The sequence below is a fragment of the Magnolia sinica genome, chromosome 17 (assembly GCF_029962835.1).
Source record: "Magnolia sinica isolate HGM2019 chromosome 17, MsV1, whole genome shotgun sequence".
Lineage (NCBI taxonomy): Eukaryota > Viridiplantae > Streptophyta > Magnoliopsida > Magnoliales > Magnoliaceae > Magnolia > Magnolia sinica.
In genome coordinates, this window is record NC_080589.1 from 66,039,679 (window position 1) to 66,063,544 (window position 23,866).

A 23,866-nucleotide genomic window follows, 5' to 3' on the forward strand; every position below is an offset into this window, starting at 1 on the left:
CTCGATTTTCCACATTAAAAGGGGCCCTTCATCAATCCAATGCTCCCTCCCCCTTGCAATTCCAAGTTCTCAAAAGGTAAGAGAATGTGAGTATGGTACAATGCCACGTGTGTTGTATGGGAATTCCCATATGGCCCACCTCATCCTATATACACGGTTCACGTGGCATAAGGGAAAGCGGATCGTTTCTGTCCATCTTGTGGGCTTTATCATCAATGGCTCAGATTTAAAAATTCCTAACCGTCTATTTGAAGGGAAACAATTGGATGGCTAGGATTGTCTGATTGAGCGTGGTCTTCGAATTGTGGTCCATCCACCGTAGTTTGCACTAGATGGACGGTCCAGATCTGATCTCCCCTCATGCTATATGTGGGAGTCCCCATACGACCTGGTGTACGGTCAAGATATTGCAATTGATCTTCTTTCTGGTTTTTTGTAGTGCGACGATTTGCGTTTGGAGAGGCAGAATTGCAATGAAATTCAGTGCATTTTGCAAAAGAAAACTTCGGGCGAGTAGAGGTACTCAATCTTTCATTATTGGCTAATCCTATACGCACACGTGTGTAGCTTGTCCACCATTCATACCTCCACACGTATCAATATCGCGTATCCAACGGAACACACCGTTGATCCATCAGGTGGGCTCATCCCATACACGTCAAGGCTCACAAATCATCTGATTCATGGGCGGTGGCATCCACAAAATCAGGCCCACCTAAAGGACGGATCAAATGTTCCACATGTACGCCATTTTGGCACACGTGGATGCATCCATCCAGCTGGTTTATAGAGACATCTCAGATTAGCTGATCTCCCAATGCAATACGTGTGAGTGTGATCATGACATACGGTGGGCTCCACCTATGATCATGTCCGTTCGCCCAGCCCGCTTTAGGCCATGCTTAGATTGTTGCATGTGATGGGCCAACTGCGGGCTTTAGTTTTGATCTTTTAGGCCCACTAAATACATTGGTGGGCCACTTGCCTAGCTCTACCGAAATGCCCGCCCATATGGCCCTCTTATGATAATGGCTTGGGCCTGTATTCTAACCAGGATGGCCCAAGTTGACCCGAGTCATGTCAGACCCGCGCGCGGATTGGACACTGACAAGGTCAGTAGCCAAATCGCTACTGAAGTGACGTCACCAATCTCCGTGGACCCCAACATGTTGCATGTGTTGTATCCATACCGTCCAACCATTTGTAGCGATCATTCCAAGGCATTACAAAGAGAATGAGATAGATCTAAATTCAAGTGGATCCACCATAAAAAATTATGAGCCGTAGCACCCATCGCTGAAGCATTTATAGGGCCCACAGTAATGTATTTTTGAGATCCATCCTATCCATAAATTAACATTGAGATGAATGAAGTGAATACAAAAATATAAGCTTCATCGAAAACTACCGTAGCCATTAAGACGTTTTGAACGATGGATGTCACTGTCCGCACTATTTTTTATGGTGGGGTTCACTTGAACTTTAGATCTCTTTCATTAGTTTTCGCCTGCCATGAAATGATCTGCTCCAATGGATGGACGGTATGGATAAAACACACGCATCATAGCGGGTTCCACATGGTGACATCACTTCGGTAGCGATCTGGCAGCTGACCTTGTCAGTATCCAATCCGCGCCCGTCAGACCCTCCTTTAAGATTTCCTCTTTTCGAGGTTTTTAGTTCCCTGTCTAGGTGAGTCGCGTCCAGTCTACTCAGGACGCGACTCAGAAGCTAAACTGATTGCGTCCTGTGCCGCATTAAATGCTTAAGGTATGTTTTATTTTCTGAAGTAAATGTATATGTCATTATATGCTTAAGGTATGTTTTACTTTCTGAAGCTAAACTGATGGCAATGATTATTTACTTTAATAATTACTGCATCGATTGTTAGTGTTGTTGACTGCAAAATATACGTGGGCCGAACTGTATGTACGTGGATTATCCACATTGTCCATCCATTTTACCAACTGAATTTAGGTGATAAGCCAAAAATGAGGCAGATCCAGAGTTAAAGTTGACCCTATCACAGGAAAAAAGGAAATTGAACGGACGCCTGCCGTTAAAAACTTCTCGTGGCCAATGTTTACTTTAGTGTGGGCCATTTGAATATTGGATCTGCCTCATTTTTTGGCTTATGCTTTAAAATATTTTGGTAAAATGGATAGATGATGCGGATATGTCATATACATCACAGTGGGCCCCACAAATTTAAGCCAATTTTTTTGAACCGTTTTTGAAAGCAAAAATACACGCAACTGGTGAAATTGTCCGTAATTGTTTATTTACCGGTCATTTATAATGAATTTGAAAAATCAAACATGCCATTAATGCGTCCAGGCAATGGATCTATGGCCTCACTGTGATGTATGGATTTTATCCACACCATCCGTCCATTTTTTATTTTTATTTTTTTTTAATGATTAAGGGGATGAGCCTGAAAATTAGTCAAATTCAATTACATGACTTAGATAAATTCATACATGACATTGGTCCCCACATAGCCCTCCATAAATTATCGTAAAGGCTGGGTAGGACACAATCTACCTCCATTGTAAAATGTGATGAATTTCTAGCAACTGTTAGTAGTACGTGGATTGAATCCTACTCGCCCGGTCTTCGGCTGGAAATGGGCAGCAGCTTTGAGTGGCCACCGTGATGTATAAATCTTATCCACACCATCCATCTATTTTTTCATATCATTTAGATTGTAAGGCCAAAAATGAGGCAGATCCAAGGCTCAAGTGGAGCACATCACAGGAAGCAAAATGATAATAATTCTCACCATTGAAACTTTTCTAAGGCCACCGTGATGTTTATTTGGCATCCAACCTATTCATAAAGTTACATATACCTGGATGAAGAGAAAACACAAATATCAGCTCCATCCAAAAATTATGTGGCTCCCAATAAGTTTTCTATAGTAAGAGTTTAATCCCTATTGTGTAGTCCACTTGAACCTTGGATCTACCTCATTATCATTATTATTATTATTATTATCCTACCCTAAAATGATACCAAAAAATGGATGGACGGTGTGGATAAGACCCATACATCATGGTGGTCACTCAAAATTGCTACTCGTTCCGGGTCCGCTTCCCTGTTAGTAGTACTGATAGACAATTTTGAAAAGAATTACCTAGTTAATATGGGCTTACATTTCGGTACTTTTTTAAAAAAGTTTTCAAATAACTACCTAATTTCCCACTACCAAGTATTTTAGCATCATGCCGGATATGTGTGCCAAGTGAATGAGTTGGTTGCTTAGGTGAGCCTCTAGCATAATGTTTATGTAAAATTCATTGTGACCATCAGGTGTGTCACCTCATGTTATGTCAATGGCCCAAGAATCACTCCATCCATAATTCAAGTGAACCACATTATTAGAAATAATGTACAAGGCAATGATCACCCTCCAAAATATTTCCCTTAGTTATGGCTCACCTAAATTACAGATGGGCCTAAGTTTTAGACTCTAAGCCTAAATATTTGTGTGGCATCTAATGATGAGAGTGGATTTCATATAATTATCAAGGTCGGCCCTATGAAAATCAAGAGTAGACATTTCTCTCCCAACTGTTTTCTTTTGTGTGGCCCACTTAAATTACAAGTCATCCTGAGTTTTTGGATTTGATCTTAAAATATGATTACACATCTAATGTTCGAAGTAGGTGTTACATAAACATCCACCAAAAATCAAAGTACCAGCCATCCCGTAACTGCAGCAAAGAGTGTCAAGAAAAAAAATTCCTAACCTGAATGGGAGTCTACTCTTGATTTTGATGGGGCCTAATATTATGATTATGTAAGATCCATTCTGAACATTAGATGTTCAGTATCATATGAGGGTTGGAGGCAAAAAATCAAGATGAGATTCTGGTGGGTCACGCTAAAGGAAATAGTTGGGAGAGGGGTGCATGTCCTTGATTTCTATGGGGCTCACTGTAATAATTATATAAAATCTACTCCAATAATTAGATTCCACACAAATATTTCGGCAAGTACATCAAAAATCATGCCCATTCAAGATTCACATATGACACACTAATAGAAACAATTTAGAGGGCGAGTGTTGCTCTGTACTGTCTCCAATCATGTGGTCCACCTAAGTAACAAATGGATATAGTTTTGGGGCTATTAGCCTAACATGGGTTGACACACCTGGTAATCCGAGGGATTCCATATGAACATCACAGTGAGGCCCACTTGAGTTGTTGTACGGCCCCAAGTGTAGGGTCACGATGTAGTATAAACTTAGTGAGACTAAAGTTGATCAAGGACTATTTTGTGGCTAAGAGCATAATAAGTTTGATCTACTTTTAAAATTAAGAATCTAGTGAATAATTAAGGGAAAAATAATAATAATTAAACACTAAGGATCTAGGATCCACTTTTAACAATTATAACGTATAATTCTCTGATTCATCTCCTGTAACTTAATTGGAATATAATTCCATTTCATTATGATCTAAAGATAATTTTATTAAACCAATCACAAACATCCAACACGGTTTGAATTTAATTGAATAATTCTCTCACTAAGCACCCAATAATCAATCGCAGGGAATTCAACCATCTATTGTGCTCAAAGTCTACAATAGATTAATGAAGTTTATAAATTGATTCATTCTCTTATCAAGCTAGGCAATTGTTAAATCAAAGCATCTATTATAACCATAATTCACAATAAATAAAGAAATAAATAACTTAAAGGCTTTAAAGTAAATTCTAATCAAATTCAATTAATTAATCATCATTCAAATCCAATGAATGAATCAATAAACTAAAATATTATAATTAAACTAAAAGCGTCACCTATTAACCTTAGTTAAGAAATTATCTAGACATAGCTACCTTTCAAGCAAAATAAAATATAAAAATTTATTATAACTGGGAAGGAAATTGAGGCGAGATGACCATGTTTGCGCTCCTCCAAGCCTTCTCTCTCTCCAAACCCTAGAAGATACCTTAAATATGATTATGAATCTCTTATATAGGTTTTGCCTAATTGACCTTGTTGATTCTAGAAAATTTCACTTCTTTTGCAAAATCAGGAAAAATTGCGCAACATAGGATAGCATACCTGGTGATGGGGGGGGTTTTACATGAACATCACAGTGGAGCCTACTTGATCCACCCGCTCATTTGGTTTCATGATTGGAAGGCAATGGAATGATAATTATATTGATTAATGAGGTATTTTTTTAAGACCTTTTTTTTAAAAGTACCAAAATATAAATTTTACATTGATTAGGTAGCTTTTTGAAAGATTTCCTAGTTGGTATCTAAAATGTTTAAATAAGATATAAATAATGTCAGGTTGTGTTGAGCAAAGTTGAGTTCTTCCAAGCTTTGTTTAGTTTTTGTTCAATTGACACCCAGATCCATAGCTCAACTAGCAGACTGAGTGGAGATACCTCATTTCAACACTTGAGGTTTTGGCATCGATCCCTAGCGGGGGGTGGCTATATGGAGTGTGTGTACAGACATGTGTGTTTACTAACAAGCTAACCCAAAAAAAAAAGTTTTTGCTCAATTGTGCCAATTTTTTCTTTATTCTAAGTACAGTTTTTCTCAAGTTTTTATCAGGTCCCGACCAGATTGAGTTTTTCCAAGTCTTAGTGAAATATGCTTGAGTTGGGTGAGTTGACTCAAGTTTTTTTGAGTTTTAAAACTATGATTTATATGCCTCAAAGCAAAAAAATGTTATGTTTATCTAGTGGAGATTTTGGGACATGGTCCATCTATAATAGGATATAATAGATGAACATTATCTAGATTATCTAGGGGTCCCAATCAAAACTCTTTCCTAAAATGTAGGGGTGGTAGTGGTTAGGATATTAAAGTATTTATACCATACCAACTAATGGGTACTGGACCCATACCCAACCCATGTTGGGTCCGAAGTTGCACTCATACCCTTACCTATTAATTGTTTTTTCTATATATATAATCAAAGTATTTTAAGTACTAGACTTATATGCACCACCATCGCTATAAACTAGTGTCACATTTCAACCATTAGCCTCATCATCCATCACACTTGCCAATGTTTTAAAAATTTTCTCTTGACTTTTTATTTTACATTTTTAGTTTTTTAAATATGTGGGGCCTTTGTTAGCTTGTGTATGCCCATCAAACTCCCATATCAAGTGAATCTCAGCGTTTCATTGGAATGCCCTAAAAATCAAGACAATCTAATTATCAAGTGGGCCACACTACTTGAAGTAATGGACAGTTGCCCCAGAACTTCCAAATTCTCTTAGTGCACCATATAATGAAAACAGTTTAGAGGGTGAGCATTGCCCTGTAATGTTTCCAATCATGTGGTCCACCTTAGTCACAGATGGAGCTGATTTTTAGGCTCTTAGCTTAACATGGGGTGATACACCTGGTGATTTGGGGGATTTTACATGAATATCATAGTGGGGCCCACCCAAGCCATTCACCCCTTTGCTGTCAGGGCCAGAAGGTAGTGAAATGATAATTATATTTATTAATGAGATATTTTCTAAAAAGTTATTGGGATATAAATTTCATATTTATTAATGAGGTTTTAAATTTTCATGTGTGTGTGTGTGTGTGTGTGTGTGTTGTTGGCATGTGTACGCCAATCCAACTCCCACATCAAGTGAATCTCGTTGTTTCGTTGGAATGCCCTAAAATCAGGACAATCTAATCATCAAGCGGGCCAGACAACATAAAGCAATGGACAATTGCCCAAAAACCTCCAAATTCTCTTAATGCACCACATAATGGAGATAGTTTAGAGGGCTAGCATTGCCCCGTACAGTTTCCAATCACGTGGTCCACCTAAGTCACAAATGGAGCTGATTTTTGGGCTCTTAGCCTAACATGGGGTGACTCACCTGGTGTTTGGGAGATTTTACATGAACATCGCAGTGGGGCCCACTTAAGCCACCCGCCCATTTTCTTTCACGGTCATAAGGCAGTGGAATGATAATTATATTGATTAATGAGGTTTTTTTAAAGGTAGCACAATCTAAATTTCATATTAATTAGATAGCTTTTTGAAAAATTCTCTATGTCAGCTTATGCTAAAGTTGAGTTCTTTCGAGCTTTGTTAAGTTTTTGTCAGTTGTGCTGATGTTTTTTTTTAAAAAATTTTTTTCCATTCAAGTAGACTTATTCTCAAGTTTTTATTAGGCCTCAATCAAATTAAGCTTTTCCCTGTCTCAGTGAAATCTGTTCAAGTTAGGTGATTCAACTCAAGTTTTTTCGAGTTTTCAAACTATGATTTATACACCTCAAAGTAAAAAGGTTATATTTGCCCAGTGGAGATTTTTGGGCATGGTCCACCCAAAATGGGACACAATAGATGAACAATCTAGATTTTCTAACTATGGGTCCCGCTCATAACTCTTGCATAAAATGTAGGGATGACAGTGAGTAGGGTATTAAGGTAGTTGTACCATACTCTCTAATAGGTAATGGACCCATACCCAACCCATGTTGGGTTTGAAGTGGCACTCATAACCCTACCGGTTAGGTTGTGGAATATTGGGTACTCATTTGTTAGTTGATTTTTCTTTTTTAAAAAATCATTATGTACTATACTTATATGCACCACTATCTTTATAAACTAGCGTACAATCTCAACCATTAGTCTAATTGTCCATCACACTCTGCTGGTGTTTAAAAAAAAAAAATTCTTTTTGACTTTTTAATTTTCATTTTTATTTTTTATTTTTATATACATATATTTTTAAATATGTAGGGCCATTGATGGCCTGTGTATGCTAATCCAACTCCCACATCAAGTGAATCTCACTGTTTCACTGGAATGCCCTAAAAATCAGGACAATCTAGTCATCAAATGAGCCACAAATGAGCCACACAATAGAATGCAATGGACAATTTCCCCAAGACCTCCAAATTCTTTTAGTTCTGAATAATGGAAACAATTTTGAGGGTGAGCGTTGCCCTGTACAGTTTCTAATCATATGGTTCACGTAAGTCACAGATGGAGCTGATTTTTGTGCTCTTAGCCTAACGTAGGGCGACACACCTGGTTATTAGGGGATTTTACACTAACATCACAGTAGGGCCCACTTAAGCCACCCACCCATTTTCTCTCACAACCAGAAGGCAATGGGATGTAATTATATTGATTAATGAGATAGTTTAAACAAAACCTTTTTAAAAAAGGTTTTGAAATATAAATTTTATATTTTTTAGGTAGTTTTTTTAATTCCCTATTTAATATCTAAAATGTGTAAATAAGATACAAATAATGTTAGGTTTTGCTAACTGAAGTTGACTTCTCTGAAGCTTCATTAAGTTTTTGACAAGCTGTGATGATTTTTTTTTTCTTCAATTAAGTAGAGGTTTTCTCGAGTTTTCAATAGGTCCCAGCTAGATTTAGTTTTTCTGATTATTGGTGAAATCTACTCAGGTTAGGTGAGTCGACTCAAATTTTTTCTACTTTTCCAACTATGATTTATACACCTCAAAGTAAAAAGGTTATGATTGTCCAGTGGATATTTTAGGGCATGGTCCATCCATAATGGGACACAATAGATGAACAGTCTAGATTATCTAGCTATGGGCCCCACTCATAACTCTTTCCTAAGATATAAGGGGTGGCGATGGGTATGGTATTAAGGTACTTGCACTGTACCCACTATTAGGTAATGGACCATACCCAACCCATGTTGGGTCTAAACTGGTACTCTTACCTCTACCTGTTAGGTTGTGGAATTTCAGGTTCTCATTTGTTAATAATTTGATTTTTCGTTTTTAAAAAAGGTGTCATGCACTATACTTACATGCACCACTATCTTTATAAACTAGTGTCCCATCTCAACCATTAGTTTAGTTGTCCATCACACTTTGCTAGTGTTTTTTAAAATCTTTTTTACTTTTTATTTTTCATTATATATATATATATATATATATATATATATATATATATATATATATATATATAGGCCTGTGTATGCCAATCCAACTCCCACATCAAGTGAATCTCATTGTTTCATTGAAATGCCCTAAAAATTGGGACAATCTAGTCATCAAATGAGCCACTCAATAGAATGCAATGGACAATTGCCCCAAGACCTCCAAATTCTCTTAGTGCTCAATAATGAAAACAATTTTGAGGGCAAGCATTACCCTGTACTGCTTCTAATCATATGGATCACTTGAGTCACAGATGGAGCTAATTTTTGGGCTCTTAGCCTAACATAGGGCGCCGGGCCTGGTTATTGGGGGATTTTACATGAACATCACAGTCAGGCCCACGTAAGCCACCCGCCTATTTGCTCTCATGCCCAGAAGGCAGTGGAATGCAATTATATTGATTAACGATGTATTTTAAAAAAAACCTTTTTAAAAAAGGTATCAAAATATAAATTTCACATTAATTAAGTAGTTTTTTTTATATAAAAAATTTCCCTCTTTAATATCTAAAATGTGTAAATAAGATACAAATAATGTTAGGTTGTGATTACTTAAGTTGAGTTCTGTGGAGCTAGGTTAAGTTTCTGACAAGTTATGACGATTTTTTTTTTTTCCAATTAAGCAGAGTTTTTCTCAAGTTTTTAATCAGCCCGGACCGGATTTAGTTTTTCTGATTCTTAGTGAAATCTACTCGAGTTAGGTAAGTAGACTCAATTTTTTGCAACTTTTCAAACTATATATAATTTATACGTCTCAAAGTAAAAAGGTTATGGTTGTCCAGTGGAGATTTTAGGGCATGGTCCATCCATAATGGGACACAATAGATGAACAATCTAGATTATTTAGCTATGGGCCCCACTCATAACTCTTTCCTAAAATGTAAGGAGTGGCAATGGATAGGGTATTAAGGTACTTGCACCATACCCACTGTTGGGAAGAAAATAGTACGAGTCTGGAGACTCGGCTATGGAATGGGCCAACTCTACTAATGTCGCCCGGGATCCTGAGACAATAGGCCTAACCGAGGGAAGCATAGCGAAAGCCTAAAGGAGAGACTTAGCTCGGTTTATAAGAAACAAATCTTGACCAAAGCTTACAAAATCCAGAGCAATAAGGCAGAATCTGTGAGATGCACGAAGTTGACTCGGTAAATGAGACAGCAACATCCAAAGAGGCCGACTAAAGTCCGAAGCTCAGATGCCACACGAACGACCATAAAACCAACCCATTTCAGGGTCGGTTACTAAGTCGACAATCAGATTAAGAAAGTATACTGGTTACGGATCAGTATCATCTCATCCGACAGAGGGCAAGTAGCTCTACCTTTTATAGCCAGCCGAGACTTGCTCATTAGTTGAGTCGGCTAGGCTAGATCCAAACAAAATAGAAGCGGCATAAAATGGAACACTTTCCCAAAAATCCAGTAAAAAGATCTCCGATCTCAAAGATCTCGGGATCGGCTGCAATCCAAAATTGGATTGATACCGGACCTCCAAGAGATCAGGAAAAGAATCCTAACACGACGGGATCCTCCCCTTCCTATAAATATGAAAAACTTTGAAGATGAAAGGTACGCAAAAAGCTATCCCTAAAACCCTTATAAATGATCCTAGTCCTAACTTTGGCATCGGAGGGTCCCCGACTCTAGCCAGGGTCTCCTTTGTCTTCTTCTTGTGCAGGTGAAAGATCGAAGGAGGGGTGCATCGGATTTTTGTATCAACAGTTTAGCGTCGTCTGTGGGAAGCGATACGAAAAGTCATTTTTCAAGCTCTATCGAAAAGCTTCAAATAGATCTCCAATGGTAAGAACTATGAGAACTACCCAAAATGAGCCTAACGAGGTCGCTGTCACTGGACCACCGACAACAGAAGGCCTACCAGGCATGAATGGAGCCTAGGGGGCCCAAAACCGACCCGACAATCGACAAGGTTCTGCGGCCCAGCCGGCAACCTCCGTTTCGACCAGGCATACTAAACGGAACTGGGGGAACGGACGGTTAGATAAGGAGGTTCAGGAACTCAGGATCGATATGAACTACATGAAGCGAATGCTGGAACAGATTTATCGCCAGCAAGTTCCGCCCTAACATGATGGTGATCGGGCGAATGCCCCACAACAGTTTACTGACCTTCAGCCCGTTGCTCCACGATCTCTCCCTCAGCAAAGTCAACACCAGGGTCTGCCCGAGCCAGCACCCTCTCACTCTGTGACCGCCCCACTGCCTGCCACTGATCTTTGACACGAAATAGATCAGAGGAGGCGCAGCAGGCCACTGGTCAAGGGTACGCCTGACAGCGATGAACTCTGGAAAGCTGACCTCCAGGATTTTCGAAAGAAAGTACGGGAAGAAATCGCAGACATGAAGCAAAACTGCGATGTAAATCTGACGAGACCCAAGGCAAAGGCATCCCTGTTTACAGAAGAAATTATGCAAGCCCGGCTACCAGAACGGTTCCGCCTTCCTCAGATTACCCCTTTCACCGGTAAAACCGATCCAATCGAGCACATCGAGTCATTTCAGACGTATATGGAGTTGCACGATGCATCGGACGCCGTGATGTGCCGAGCCTTCTCCCTCACTTTAGCTGATGTAGCTCGACTTTAGTTTAAACAGTTGAAGCCAGAGTCCATTAGCTCGTTTACGGAGCTCAGCGATGCCTTCCTCACCAATTTTATCGGTGAAAAGAAAAAGTTGAAGCCATCTACGCATTTGAACAACATAGTTCAAAAAGAGGGAGAGCTGTTGAAGGATTATATCAAGCGCTTTAATTTTAAGTTGCTCCAAGTCCAGAAACATTCGGACGAGACATCTCTTAACTCGATTATGCAAGGCGTCAGAGATAAGCCGTTTCTTGCATGCTTAGATAAGAACCCACCTACTACTTTGACAGAATTCATGGCTCAATCGGATAACTGTGCGGACGCCGAAGAAACCCAAATCCTACGTGAGGCCACTCAAAGCGCAAAAATTCCAGCCAAAGAGTCAGCGAAAAAGAAAGCTAACTCGGTTAGTGGTAAGAAGCATAAGGATGATCGGCCCCGCGATAAACATAAATCGGGTAAGCAGCCTGACTATAAATTCTCAACGTATACCCTACCCAATAAGTCGCAAGAGCAAGTATTGATGGAAATTAAGGGCGAAGGATTCGTCAACTGGTCAGATAAACTCCAAAGCAATTCGAATTGGCGAAACAAGAATAAGTACTGCCACTATCATCGTGACCATGGGTACAATACGAGTGATTGCTATCACTTGAAAGAAGAAATTGAGAGACTCATTCGAGTAGGCGATCTTAGAGAACACGTCAAAAGAATCAGGACAACGGAAGAACATCTGGGTGACAACTGACCCACGGAAGAAATTCGAACTATTGTCGGTGGTCCCCAAGGCGGGGGCGACTCAAACAATGCTCGAAAAAATCATACAAGGAGCATCAGTTGACCTGAATCCGAGATCCTGATCTTAGCTCGGCCTTCAAAAGAGAGAAGAAAGGAGAAGTACTACATATCTTTTACCGATGAAGACGCACGGGGCATTCACCATCCTTATAATGACGCCTTAGTCATCACCCTCACTATAGCAAATCACAAGGTGCTCTGTATCCTCGTTGATATAGGATCGTCCGCGGATGTACTATTTACTCTAGCATTCGACAAAATGGGCATTGAACGGTGAGCATTACGATTAGTTCACACCCCATCGATCAGATTCTCGGGTGGACAAACCCTCCCTGAAGGAGTCATCTCACTACCGAAAATTCCCCGCATCAGACAACAGTGATGGTTGACTTTTTGATAGTCGACCAACCATCAGTTTACAACGCCATCCTCGATCGACCCTCTCAATGTCTTCTTCAAGTTATAGTGTCGACATATCATCTCTCCATGAAATTTCCGACCAAGTCGGGAGCAGGAGTCGTCAAAGGAGACCAACATGATGCAAGGCGCTATTATGCGATGGCCGTGAAAGGTCCAACCGAGGTAACGATGATCGAATCATTGGACCATCTGGCTGAAACCCACGAACGAGGCCAACCGGTAGAGGATCTGATTCCAATACCTTTGATCGGGATAACTGAGTCCAAAACGGTTCAAATTGGCTCGTCTCTGCAATTGCCTCTGAAAGACAAGTTGGTATCTCTACTCTGACGATACGCCGACGTGTTTGTATGGAGCCATGAAGATATGCCCGGGATCGATCCCTCGATGATGACTCATTGCCTCAATATCGACCCAACTTACAGACCGATTCGATAGAAGTGACGACCACTCGGCTCCTGAAAGGTATGCCATCATTGTAGAAAAGGTCAGCAAGCTCCTCAAGGCTAAATTCATTAAGGAGATATACTATCCGGAGTGGGTTGCTAATGTCGTACTCATTAAAAAAGCCAACGGGAAGTGGTGAGTCTGTATTGACTATACCGACCTAAATAAAGCCTGCCCAAAGGACAGCTTTCCTCTTCCGAGGATCGACCAGTCAGTGGACAACACAACGGGACATAAGCTTCTTAGTTTTATGGATGCTTATTACGGATACAATCAAATTGTAATGCACTAATCTGATAAATCTAAGACTACCTTTGTCACAGATAAAAGACTTTACTATTACCGTGTAATGCCATTTGGCCTAAAGAATACAAAAGCAACCTACTAACGATTAGTGAACAAAATGTTTGCTCGGTAGATCGGCTGGACCATGGAAGTATACATCGATGATATGCTCGTCAAAAGTATACACGCGGCCGATCATATTGCCGATTTAGAAGAAATGTTCACTATTCTTCGTAAGTATCAGATGAAGTTGAACCCGAGCAAATGCACTTTTGGTGCAAACTCGAGTAAATTTCTCGGATTCTTAGTCAGCCAACGAGGAATCGAAGCGAATTCAGAGAAAATCAAGGCATTGCTCCACATGGAATCTCCGAAAATGATCAGGGATATACAAAGACTAACTGGACGAGTGGTCACACTTAGCCGCTTCCTTTCCTGAGCTACTAACAAATGCCTCCTGTTCTTCAAGACACTAAAAGGTCGGCAAACGATAGATTGGATGGAAGAGTGTGAAGCAGCATTCCAGTAATTAAAGTCATATCTCGAATCTCTTCCTCTCCTATTAAAGCCCAAACCTAGGGAAGCCTTACTGTTATATCTAGCAGTCTCCCACGTAGCCGTAAGCTTGGCGTTGATACGAGAACATGAAGAGAAGTAATTACCAGTGTATTATGTCAGCAAAGCACTGCTCCCTGCAGAAATTCGATATCCACCGCTAGAGAAAGTGGCCCTAGTACTAGTTGTGTCTTTACGACGACTTCGGCCGTACTTTCAAGCGCACACCATCATCGTCGTAACTGATCTCCTGCTCTATCAGATCCTCCAGAAATTGGAAGCTTCTGGCCGACTAACAAAATGGGCAATCGAGCTGAGTGAATTTGACATTCAATACAAGCCGAGGGTAGTAATTAAAGGACAGGATGTGGCCGACTTTATAGCTAAAGTTACCCCACAAACTGATTCACCAACCGATCTCGCAAATGAGCTAGCCAATCGGTTGATGATCACACCTCCCGAGTCAACGCCCGACCCACCCTACTGGCAGCTTTTCGTTGATGGCTCATCCAATTCTAAGGCAAGTGGGGCAAGAGTCGTCCTAAAAACTCTCTATGAAACTTACATGCAATATGCCTTAAGACTTGGATTTCAAGCCTCGAACAATACAATAGAATAAGAAGCCTTATTGCTCGGCCTTCGACTAATAGCCAGTTTGGATGTTACTCATCTCAATATATTCAGTGACTCGCAGTTGGTCATTTATCAGGTTACTAGCGTGTATCAAACACGGAAAAAGCATTTGAAAGCCTACATGAAGAAAGCCAAAGAACTGATCGATAGTTTTCAACAATGTATTATTATTTGGATCCCTCGAACAGAAAACGCTAAAGCCAATCTACTGTCAAAACTTACCTCTGCTGACGAAGACGATATACCCAAGTCCGTTCCAATTGAGTACGTCGCTAAGCCGAGTGTCAACGACCCGCCTAATTCGACCGTACACTCAATCGATTTGGAATCTACGTGGCTTGACCCGATCGTTCAATATCTCAACGATAGGAAGTTGCCTGAGGATCATGTCGAGGCTCGACAGTTGAAAATCCAAGCCTCTCGGTATACCATACTCAATGGGGTACTATATAAGAAAGGGTTTTTCATTCATTTATTACGTTGCCTAAGGCATAACGAGACTAATTATGTACTGCGGGAAATTCATGAAGGGATTTACGAAAATCACTCGGGAGGATAATCGCTCGCGCATAAAGTCCTGCGGCAAGGTTATTACTGGCCGACCATTCAACACGATGCTCATAAGTTCGTTTAAAGTTGCGACAAATGCCAACAATTTGTGGCCATTCCAAGATAACCACCTGAAGACCTGACCCCTATGGTCAGTCCTTGGCCCTTCGCGCAGTGGGGAATCGACATCATCAGACTGCTCCCTTTGGGAAAAGGCCAGACCAAGTTTGCCATTGTTGCAATGGATTACTTCACAAAGTGGGTCGAGGCCGAGCCCTTAGCAAGGATAACCAAACAAAATATCACAAATTTTGTCTGGAAAAATATCATCTGGCGATTCAAGATACCTCTGACCATTGTGACCCACAACGGGAAGCAGTTCGACAACAGGCAGTACCGAGAGATGTGCGACAATCTCAAAATCAGAAATGTCTACTAGTCCCCCCATCATCCTCAGACGAATGGACAGGTCAAGGCAGTTAACAAGATCATCAAGCAGCACCTTCGAACCAAACTCGACCGGGCTAAGGGAGAGTGGGCCGAAGAACTTTCTAAAATATTATGGGCTTACTGAACTACCGCTCGAACGGACACGGGAGAGACTCCTCTCTCCCTTGCGTATGGATTAGAAGCCATTACTCCGGTTAAGATCAGACTGCCTTCTGCTCGAGTCAATTCGTTTAATGAACAAGACAACGAAGAACTGCTGGCTCTTGGACTCGACCTCTTAAAAGAACAAAGAGAAAGGACTCGGTTGCGGATGGTAGCTCGGCAACGACAAGTATCTCGGTCCTACAATGCCCAAGTCAAGGTTAGGTGATTCCGAGCTGGGGACATGGTCCTCCGAAAAATGTTCTTAAACACAAAGGAAGTTGGTGCGGGCACACTAGGACCCAATTGGAAAGGACCCTATGTTGTCTCGAGCACCATCCGACCTGAAACGTATCAGTTGGAAGATCTAACTGGGCAATTACTCCCCCATCCTTGGAATGCCGAGCATCTAAAAATCTACTATCCCTAAGTCGGCTGTTGAGCAATTGGTTAAATTCAATTATCAGACGAACCAAACAATGGAAAGCATGTAAATTGAGTCAAATAAATGTGAAAACTGAGTATATTCATTCATCAGTAGAGTTGTACATCGGATTACATTAGTTCCTACTTTGGAATTACATTGATAAAATGAAGACAAATACAGAAAAGGAGTTAATCGAGTTAAGCGATGTCCCTTCTTGGTTGCAGATGCTCTCGAGATCGACTTAAAGATGTGTGCTTGAAGTGCTTGAAGCTTGGCGTTACTTGGCGTGCTTGAAGTGCCAGATGCACTTTACAATCTAAAATTAGCTTCAAGATTCACCAGGAGCTAACTCAGGAAGTGGCTCGGCTTCACCCGTTGCCTCCACTCAGAGCGACCTCTAGCACCACCTAAGGAGCAGCCTCAGAAGTAACCCCAAGATCGGCCGTCGCCGCATCAGTAGACCTCGTTGCCTCGACATCTGGATCTTCAGACCCAGAGCCACTCTCGTCAAATCCCAAGAGATCAAGGTCAGGGAAGGACTGCTTCATCAGGTCCATACACTTGATGTAGCCATCCTGATACAAGTGATCCTGCTCCTCCAATTACTCCCGGGATTCAAGAAAGACATCTACAGCCTGGACCTTGGCATGCTCGAGGATAGCCTTGGTCTCCGTCTTGAGCCGAGCCAACTTCTCTTTGGAGGAGACATTAGCCTGGTGATTCCGCCGACTCTCCTCCTGGGCCTCTTTCAATTGTGAGGCCAAACGGGCACTCTCGGCCTTGGCCTCCTTGGTGGCCTTCCTGGCAAGCCCTAAGTCGCTAGTCGTTATATTGAGCCGAGTCACAGAAGCAGTGAGTTGTGCTTCTGTCTCCTCAGCCCATTTCTGAGTGTCCGCCAAATCCGAGCAAGCTATGAGCGCACAAGGAGCAAACTGCAAAGGAAAACAAATGGTCGGCCAAACTTAAGTAAGCTGATAAAGCAAGCGCAAAGTTCAGTTCTTACCTCGAGAAGCATCTTTGCCATATAGGAGAGGGTCCGCCTCGAGGGAGCTTCGAAGAAGGCAACGAAGTCCTTTTCGCTCCCGTGGGAAATAGCCCAAGGGAGCATGTCCTTAACGGCCCGTTGGAGGACCGATGTCTCCTGTTGAGTTGTCTCCCCTCCTGATGGCTCCTCCCTTCTCTGCTCCTCCCTCTGCTTTGGAACCAGCTCGACAATAGGTCCTTGCTCAACGGCCCCTTGGGACTCAGGAGCCACAAAGTCCGTCGCTCCCGCCCCTTCCTCCAAGTCGGGCATTATCACGATCGAGATGGCCGGGGCAGTTTTTAGTCTTCGAGACCGTCTTCGGCTTCTTCGGAGGCCGAGGTTTCGACCTCGGAGGAGCCTTCATTTTAGAAGGTGGGTGGAGAAAGGGCCGAGCCTTAGCCATCTCTGCATTGACCACGAGATGAATCAAATAAGAATTAATGGAACGAAAGAAGGATAGCCAGAGAGTACCTGTTAAGGTCGAGTCCAAACCGAGTAAAAAAGACGCTCCAGTTGGAGAAGCCTCTTCCAAGATCGTTGCTCCAGACTCAGTGCCTTTAGATTCTTGATCCGAGCTAGAGCACTGACTTTGAGATTCGGCCTCCACTTGGGGATATCTGCAAAACACATAGTCAGATTCAAAGACGTAACAGTATGAGAAGATAGAGAAAAGCACACGCCGAGTCACCTGCTTGGGAGAACACCCGAGGAAATTGAGATTTGATAGGCCCTGGCTCAGCAGTCTCCCAGCGATCACACGCCCAGAACCATCTATCTCTCTAATGTTTATTGGAGGTAGGAGGGTCGATTATCAAAGGCCCGCTTTATTCCGCTAGGGACATAAACAGTACCAGCAGGGCTGTTGCGGGTTCAGCCATACTTAGAACAAATAGAGGAACTCGTCGACGGTTAGTGGGGGATGCTCCATCTCTGCCCACAACACTGCACATCCAAACAAGTTCCTCCACCCGTTCGGAACTATCTGCCCAGGCGCTATCCGAAGTCGGGAAAGCAGATCCCGAGATATCCCCTGAAGGGGTAGACGCAAGCTGCACTGTAGAGTGACTTGAAAAATTGCGACCATCCCAGCAGGAGGGCGGTCAGGCAACTCACTCGGAAGAGGGAGGCGAAGAATGATTGAGTCCGGGACATGGTACCCGACCCTAATCTTATCGAGTTCTGCCTCAGTTAAAACTAAGGGAATGAGACCCTTCTGCTCGTCCTCAGCCTCCTCTCCCTCTGCCGCCGACTCAGCAGCCTTTGCCGATCTCCGGGCAGAGACCGACTCATTGACTCCTTTGGCCGTCTCACCATCTTCCTCTGTTTCCTCCCCAGGAGAATTGGGCCTACTAGGGGCAGTCGCCAACGGCGCCCCTCTGCGAGATGGACCCACTGAAACAGGGCACTCCGCTGAAGTTCCAGCCACCCTTTCAGAATGTTAGAAAGTTATATTGGCATTTACAGCCATCTCCGTCAGTAGCAAAGGTGATTTTGAATTGTCTCAGAAACGCCTCGCTTCACCTTTGTCACCGGAAACTCCCTCCCGGGGGCTCAGGGAACTTTGCACCATCACTATAATTGAAAGCAAAAGGGAGAGAGAGAGTTAAAAAACTCACCGGAGGCAGTAAGAATGACTGAAAATAGGGTGGAACATGGAAGCAGAGGTTGGAAACAGAAGACGAAAATGGCGAGAAGCAGCGAAGACAGCAAAAATGAAAAACAAAGAGAAAAATGTGCGTGCAAAAATGAGAGGGGTGCGTCCTGCTCCCCCTTTTATAGCCCTACGATGTGGCAATGGCATTTAAGGGGGAGTCGAATCAACGCCTGCTTCGACTCCCTCGCCTGACACGTGGTGAGTTTCGGATGACGCGAGCTCCGCTCTCGCCATGTGTCTGGCTCTCATAAGTCGAAAAGACATTCTGATGACTTTCCCCACGTGCGACCTCGATCAATGAACCGGTGCATGTATTGGACAGTACAGGATGCCTGTAAGCATTAAATGCTCCATCATAAAGTCGGTCCCAGCGAAAGCCGACTCAATAACTCTCTACTCTTTAGCGTCAACAGAGTTGATGTAAGGAGTAAGGGGGCTTACTGTTGGGAAGAAAATAGTACAAGTCTGGAGATTCGGCTATGGAATGGACCAACTCTATTAACATCGCCTGGGATCCCGAGGCAATAGGCCTGACTGAGGGAAGCAAACCGAAAGCCTAAAGGAGAGACTTAGCTCGGTTTATAAGAAACAAACCTTGACCGAAGCTTACAAAGTCCAGATTTATAAGGCAGAATCTGTGAGATGCACGAAGTTGACTCGGTAAACGAGGCAGCAACATCCAAAAAGGCCGACTAAAGCCCGAAGCTCAGAAGCCACACGACCGACCATAAAACCAACCCATTTCAGGGTTGGTTACTAAGTCGGCAATCGGATTAAGAAAGTACACTGGTTACGGATCAGTGTCATCTCATCCGACAGAGGGCAAGTAGCTCTACCTTTTATAGCCAGCCGAGACTCGCTCATCAGCGAAGTCGGCCAGGCCCGATCCGAGCAAAATAGAAACGATATAAAATGGAACACTTTCCCAGAAATCCAGTAAAAAGATCTCCGATCCCGAAGATCTCGAGATCGGCTGCAATCCAAAATTGGATTGATACTGGACCTCCAAGAGATCAGGAAAAGAATCCTGACACGACGGGATCCTCCCCTTCCTATAAATATGAAAAACTTTGAAGATGAAAGGTACGCAAAAAGCTATCCCTAAAACCCTTCTAAACGATCATAGTCCTGACTTTGGCATCAGAGGGTCCCCGGCTCTAGCCAGGGTCTCCTTTGTCTCCTTCTTGTGCAGGTGAAAGATCGGAGGAGGGGTGCATCAGATTTTTGCATCAACACCCACTATTACGTAATGGACCCATACGTAACCCATGTTGGGTCTAAATTGGTGCTCTTACCTCTACCTGTTAGGTTGTGGAATTTCTGGTACTCATTTGCTAACAATTTGATTTTTTTTTCTTAAAAAAAAATGGTGCAAGGCACCAGACTTATATGCACCACTATCTTTATAAACTAGTGTCCCATCTCAACCATTAGTCTAATTGTCCATCACAATTTGCTCGTGTTTAAAAAAAAAAAAAATCTTTTTGACTTTTTAAAATTTTTAAATATGTGGGGCCATTGTTGGCTTGTGTATGTCAATCCAACTCCCACATCAAGTGAATCTCATTGTTTAGTTGGAATGCCCTAAAAATCAGGACAATCTAATCATTAAGTGGGTCACACAACAAAAGTAATGGACAATTGTCCCAAACTTTCAATTCTCTTCGTGCACCACATAATGGAAACAGTTTAGAGGGCGAGTGTTGCCCTGTACTATTTCTAATCATATGGTCCACTTGAGTCACAAATGGAGCGGATTTTTTGGGCTCTTAGCCCAAAATGGGGCGACACACCTGGTGATCTAGGAGATTTACACGAACATCATAATGGGGGTCACTTAAGCCATCCACCCATTTGCTCTCACAGGCAGAAGGCAGTAGAATGATAATAATATTGACTAATGAGGTATCTTTTGAAAACCTTTTTAAAAAAGGTACTAGAATATAAATTCCATATTAATTAGATAGTTTTTTAAAATATTTCCTATTTAATATCTAAAATATATAAATAAAATATTAATAATGTCAGGTTGTGCTGAGCAAAGTTTAGTTCTTTTGACTTTTGTTAAGTTTTTATCTAGTTGTGTTGAATTTTTTTCTGTTGAATAGAGTTTTTCTTAAGTTTTTATTAGGTCATGATCAGAGTTTTTTTTATTAGTCTTGGTGACTTCTACTTGAGTTAGACAAGTTAGACTCAAATTTTTTCGAGTTTTCAAACTATAATGTATATCCTCAAAGTAAAAAAGATTTTAATTGTCCGGTGGGAATTTTGGAGCACGGTCCATCCACAATGGAACATAATATATAGATGGACAATCTAAATCATCTAACTATAGGTCCCAATCATAACTCTTGCATAAAATGTTGGGGTGGCAATGGATAAGGTATTAAGGTACTTGTATCATACCCACTAATGGGTAATGGACCCATACCCAACCCATGTTGAGAGTCGAGTGTCACTCATACCCCTACCTATCAGGGTGTGGAATATACCCCTACCTATCAGGGTGTGGAATATGGGGTACTCATTTGTTAGTTGATTTTTCTTATATATATATAAAAAGTATTAGCTGTTGGACTTACATGCACCACCATTCCTATAAACTAGTGTCGAATCTCAACCATCAGTCTAGTTGTCCATTATACTTTACTAGTATTTCCAAAAAATAAAAATAAAAATCTTCATGGCTAAATAAAGGAGTAAAGGCTATGGGCTGTTAGTGAGCTTTAGCTACGGTCTGAAATATCTTGCTACGGCTTAATCAGTAGCTAAAATCTACAACCCACCATGACAAAACTAGAGATTAACCGTCTCGTACGGGTCTGTATGGGGTCCATCATAATGCTTGTGTTTTATTTAAGTTGTTTTTTTATAGATCATTTTGGATCATGAGCCCAAAAAAGGATGCAGATTGAAGGCTCAAGTGGACCACACTGTAGGAAACAGTGGAAATTAAGTGCTTACCATTGAATTTTTTTTAGAGTGGTGTGGTCCACTTGGGCCTTCGATCTGCCTCTTTTTTGGTTTCTTGCCTTAAACCTAGCTGAAAATATGAACGGACGGTGTGGATAAACTACATCCATCATGATGGCCCCACGGAGCCCCTAACAAGACCGTCTGTCTCTATCCATGCGTCTATGCCTAAAAAATAGCCTGCCGCTTGACCTAATCTGTCTCTCTCTCTCTCGCTCGGCCCACTGTGATGTATGTGACTACATCCACTCCATCCATCCCAATTGAAAGCTCATTTCAGGGCATGATAAAACATAAAGCATTTCCAAATCTGAGATGGACCTAGTAAAATGGTGGTGATTGACCATTACAAGCTTCTTATGGGCCACAAAAGCTTTGGATCAAGATGATATTTGTGTGGTCTCTTCATCTAGGTGTTTGTGACCTTACCAATGGGTTGGATAGCAAATAAACATTCAGGTGGAATCCATGAAGTTTTTAATGGTGGGGATTCAATCATGATTGTTTCCTATGGTGTGGTACTCAATTTCATTTGTGGGATCATGCCCTAAAATGAGCTTTCAAAATGGATGGACGGTGTGGATTCAAGGCACATATATCACCTTGGACCCCACAGTCAAGGGTCCCACCCACCTCGGTGGATTCGGGTCTCACCTAATCCGCTTCCGATGCCCATTAGGTGCACATGGCCCATTGCCATCCCTAGTGTACCTGACCCATGTGGGTCTGAGTTAGGGTATCCGTTAGTGTACCCAACCCAGTGGGTCTGCATTCGGGTACCCATTAGCAGACCCGGTCCATTGCCTCCCACCCCTTACTAAATTGCATTTCCTGCTGTGTAGGCTTCGAAGCAACGATTTCAAGAAACTCTGTCAGCTTAGATCTTCGTGAAGAATACGCCAATGCATTCCGTACTGAATCTTACACCGAATTTTGGACACGTGTCTTGAATCTAACGGCTGCTGATATCGCCACGTGTAGCTCACTGGAATCAACGGCTGCCGCGCGTCTATCCTCTTATCGCCTTTTTGCCGAGCACCTCCTCGACCCTGACCAACCCACAATCACCAAAATTTTAGCTTCGGCCCAGTCCCGAAACCGCCCGGAAAACCATTCGCTCCTCTCCGACTACTTCTCCGAAACTGCCAACGCCTCCCTCCTTTGCGGCCTTCTCTTGAAAGACATCGAGCAAACCCGCCTCCAATACCGCCCCCTCAAAACCACCCTTCAAACCGCCCAAACCTCGCCGGGAAACTGCTCGCCATCATTCGTCGACCAGCTTTCCGACTTCTCCAAGACTCTAAACCCCTTTTGCTCGTCGGCTTCATCCCCGCTCCGCTTCCAAACCGTCCAAGCCGTCTGCGCTGGTTTGCTCAAGCGGCTAGAGTCAAGCCGAGAGAAGGCTAGAGCCAAGCTCCGGCTTGTCAGCGGATTAAAGCGCGGCTTGTCCATTGTCGCAGTGGCGCTGACAGCTTCGGTAGCGATCATAGCTGTCTGTGTAGCGGCCCAGGCCTTTGTGGTGTTCATATCAGTGCCGACTTTGTTACCGGCTTCTTTTCGGCTGAGTTCGACTCGGCGGCTGGCTCAGGTGTCAGCTCAGCTCGATGCTGCAGTTAAGGGGACGTACATTTTATGTCGGGATCTCGACACGATAAGCCGGCTCGTGGCTCGGCTACATGATGAGCTGGAGCATGTTCGAACCATGGTACGGTTTTGCTTGGAACGGCGCAATGACTGGCTACAGCCGACTCAAGAAGTGGTGCGCGAGCTGAGGAAGAACAACTTGAGCTTCGTCGACCAACTCAACGAGTTGGAAGAACACCTGTACTTGTGTTTCATGACCATCAACCGAGCTAGAAACCTTGTAATGAAGGAAGTTTTGGAGCTGAGCTGGGTCTAACTAGACTCGGCTCAACCCATATATGCATTTTTTTATTAATTATTTTCATTTATTTATTTCATGAAAATTGTTCAATACATGTTTTTATTA

The 23,866-nt window shown here is 42.4% G+C and overlaps 1 protein-coding gene across 1 annotated transcript; it reads left to right on the forward strand.

The window, feature by feature from the left end:
* Nucleotides 1-304: 304 nt before the first annotated feature.
* On the forward strand, nt 305-23,866 carry LOC131231633 (UPF0496 protein 3-like). Its single transcript, XM_058227890.1, has 2 exons — nt 305-519; nt 22,719-23,866. The coding sequence occupies exons 1-2, from the start codon at nt 333-335 to the stop codon at nt 23,774-23,776; spliced, it is 1,245 nt and encodes a 414-aa protein (XP_058083873.1). The 5' UTR covers nt 305-332; the 3' UTR covers nt 23,777-23,866.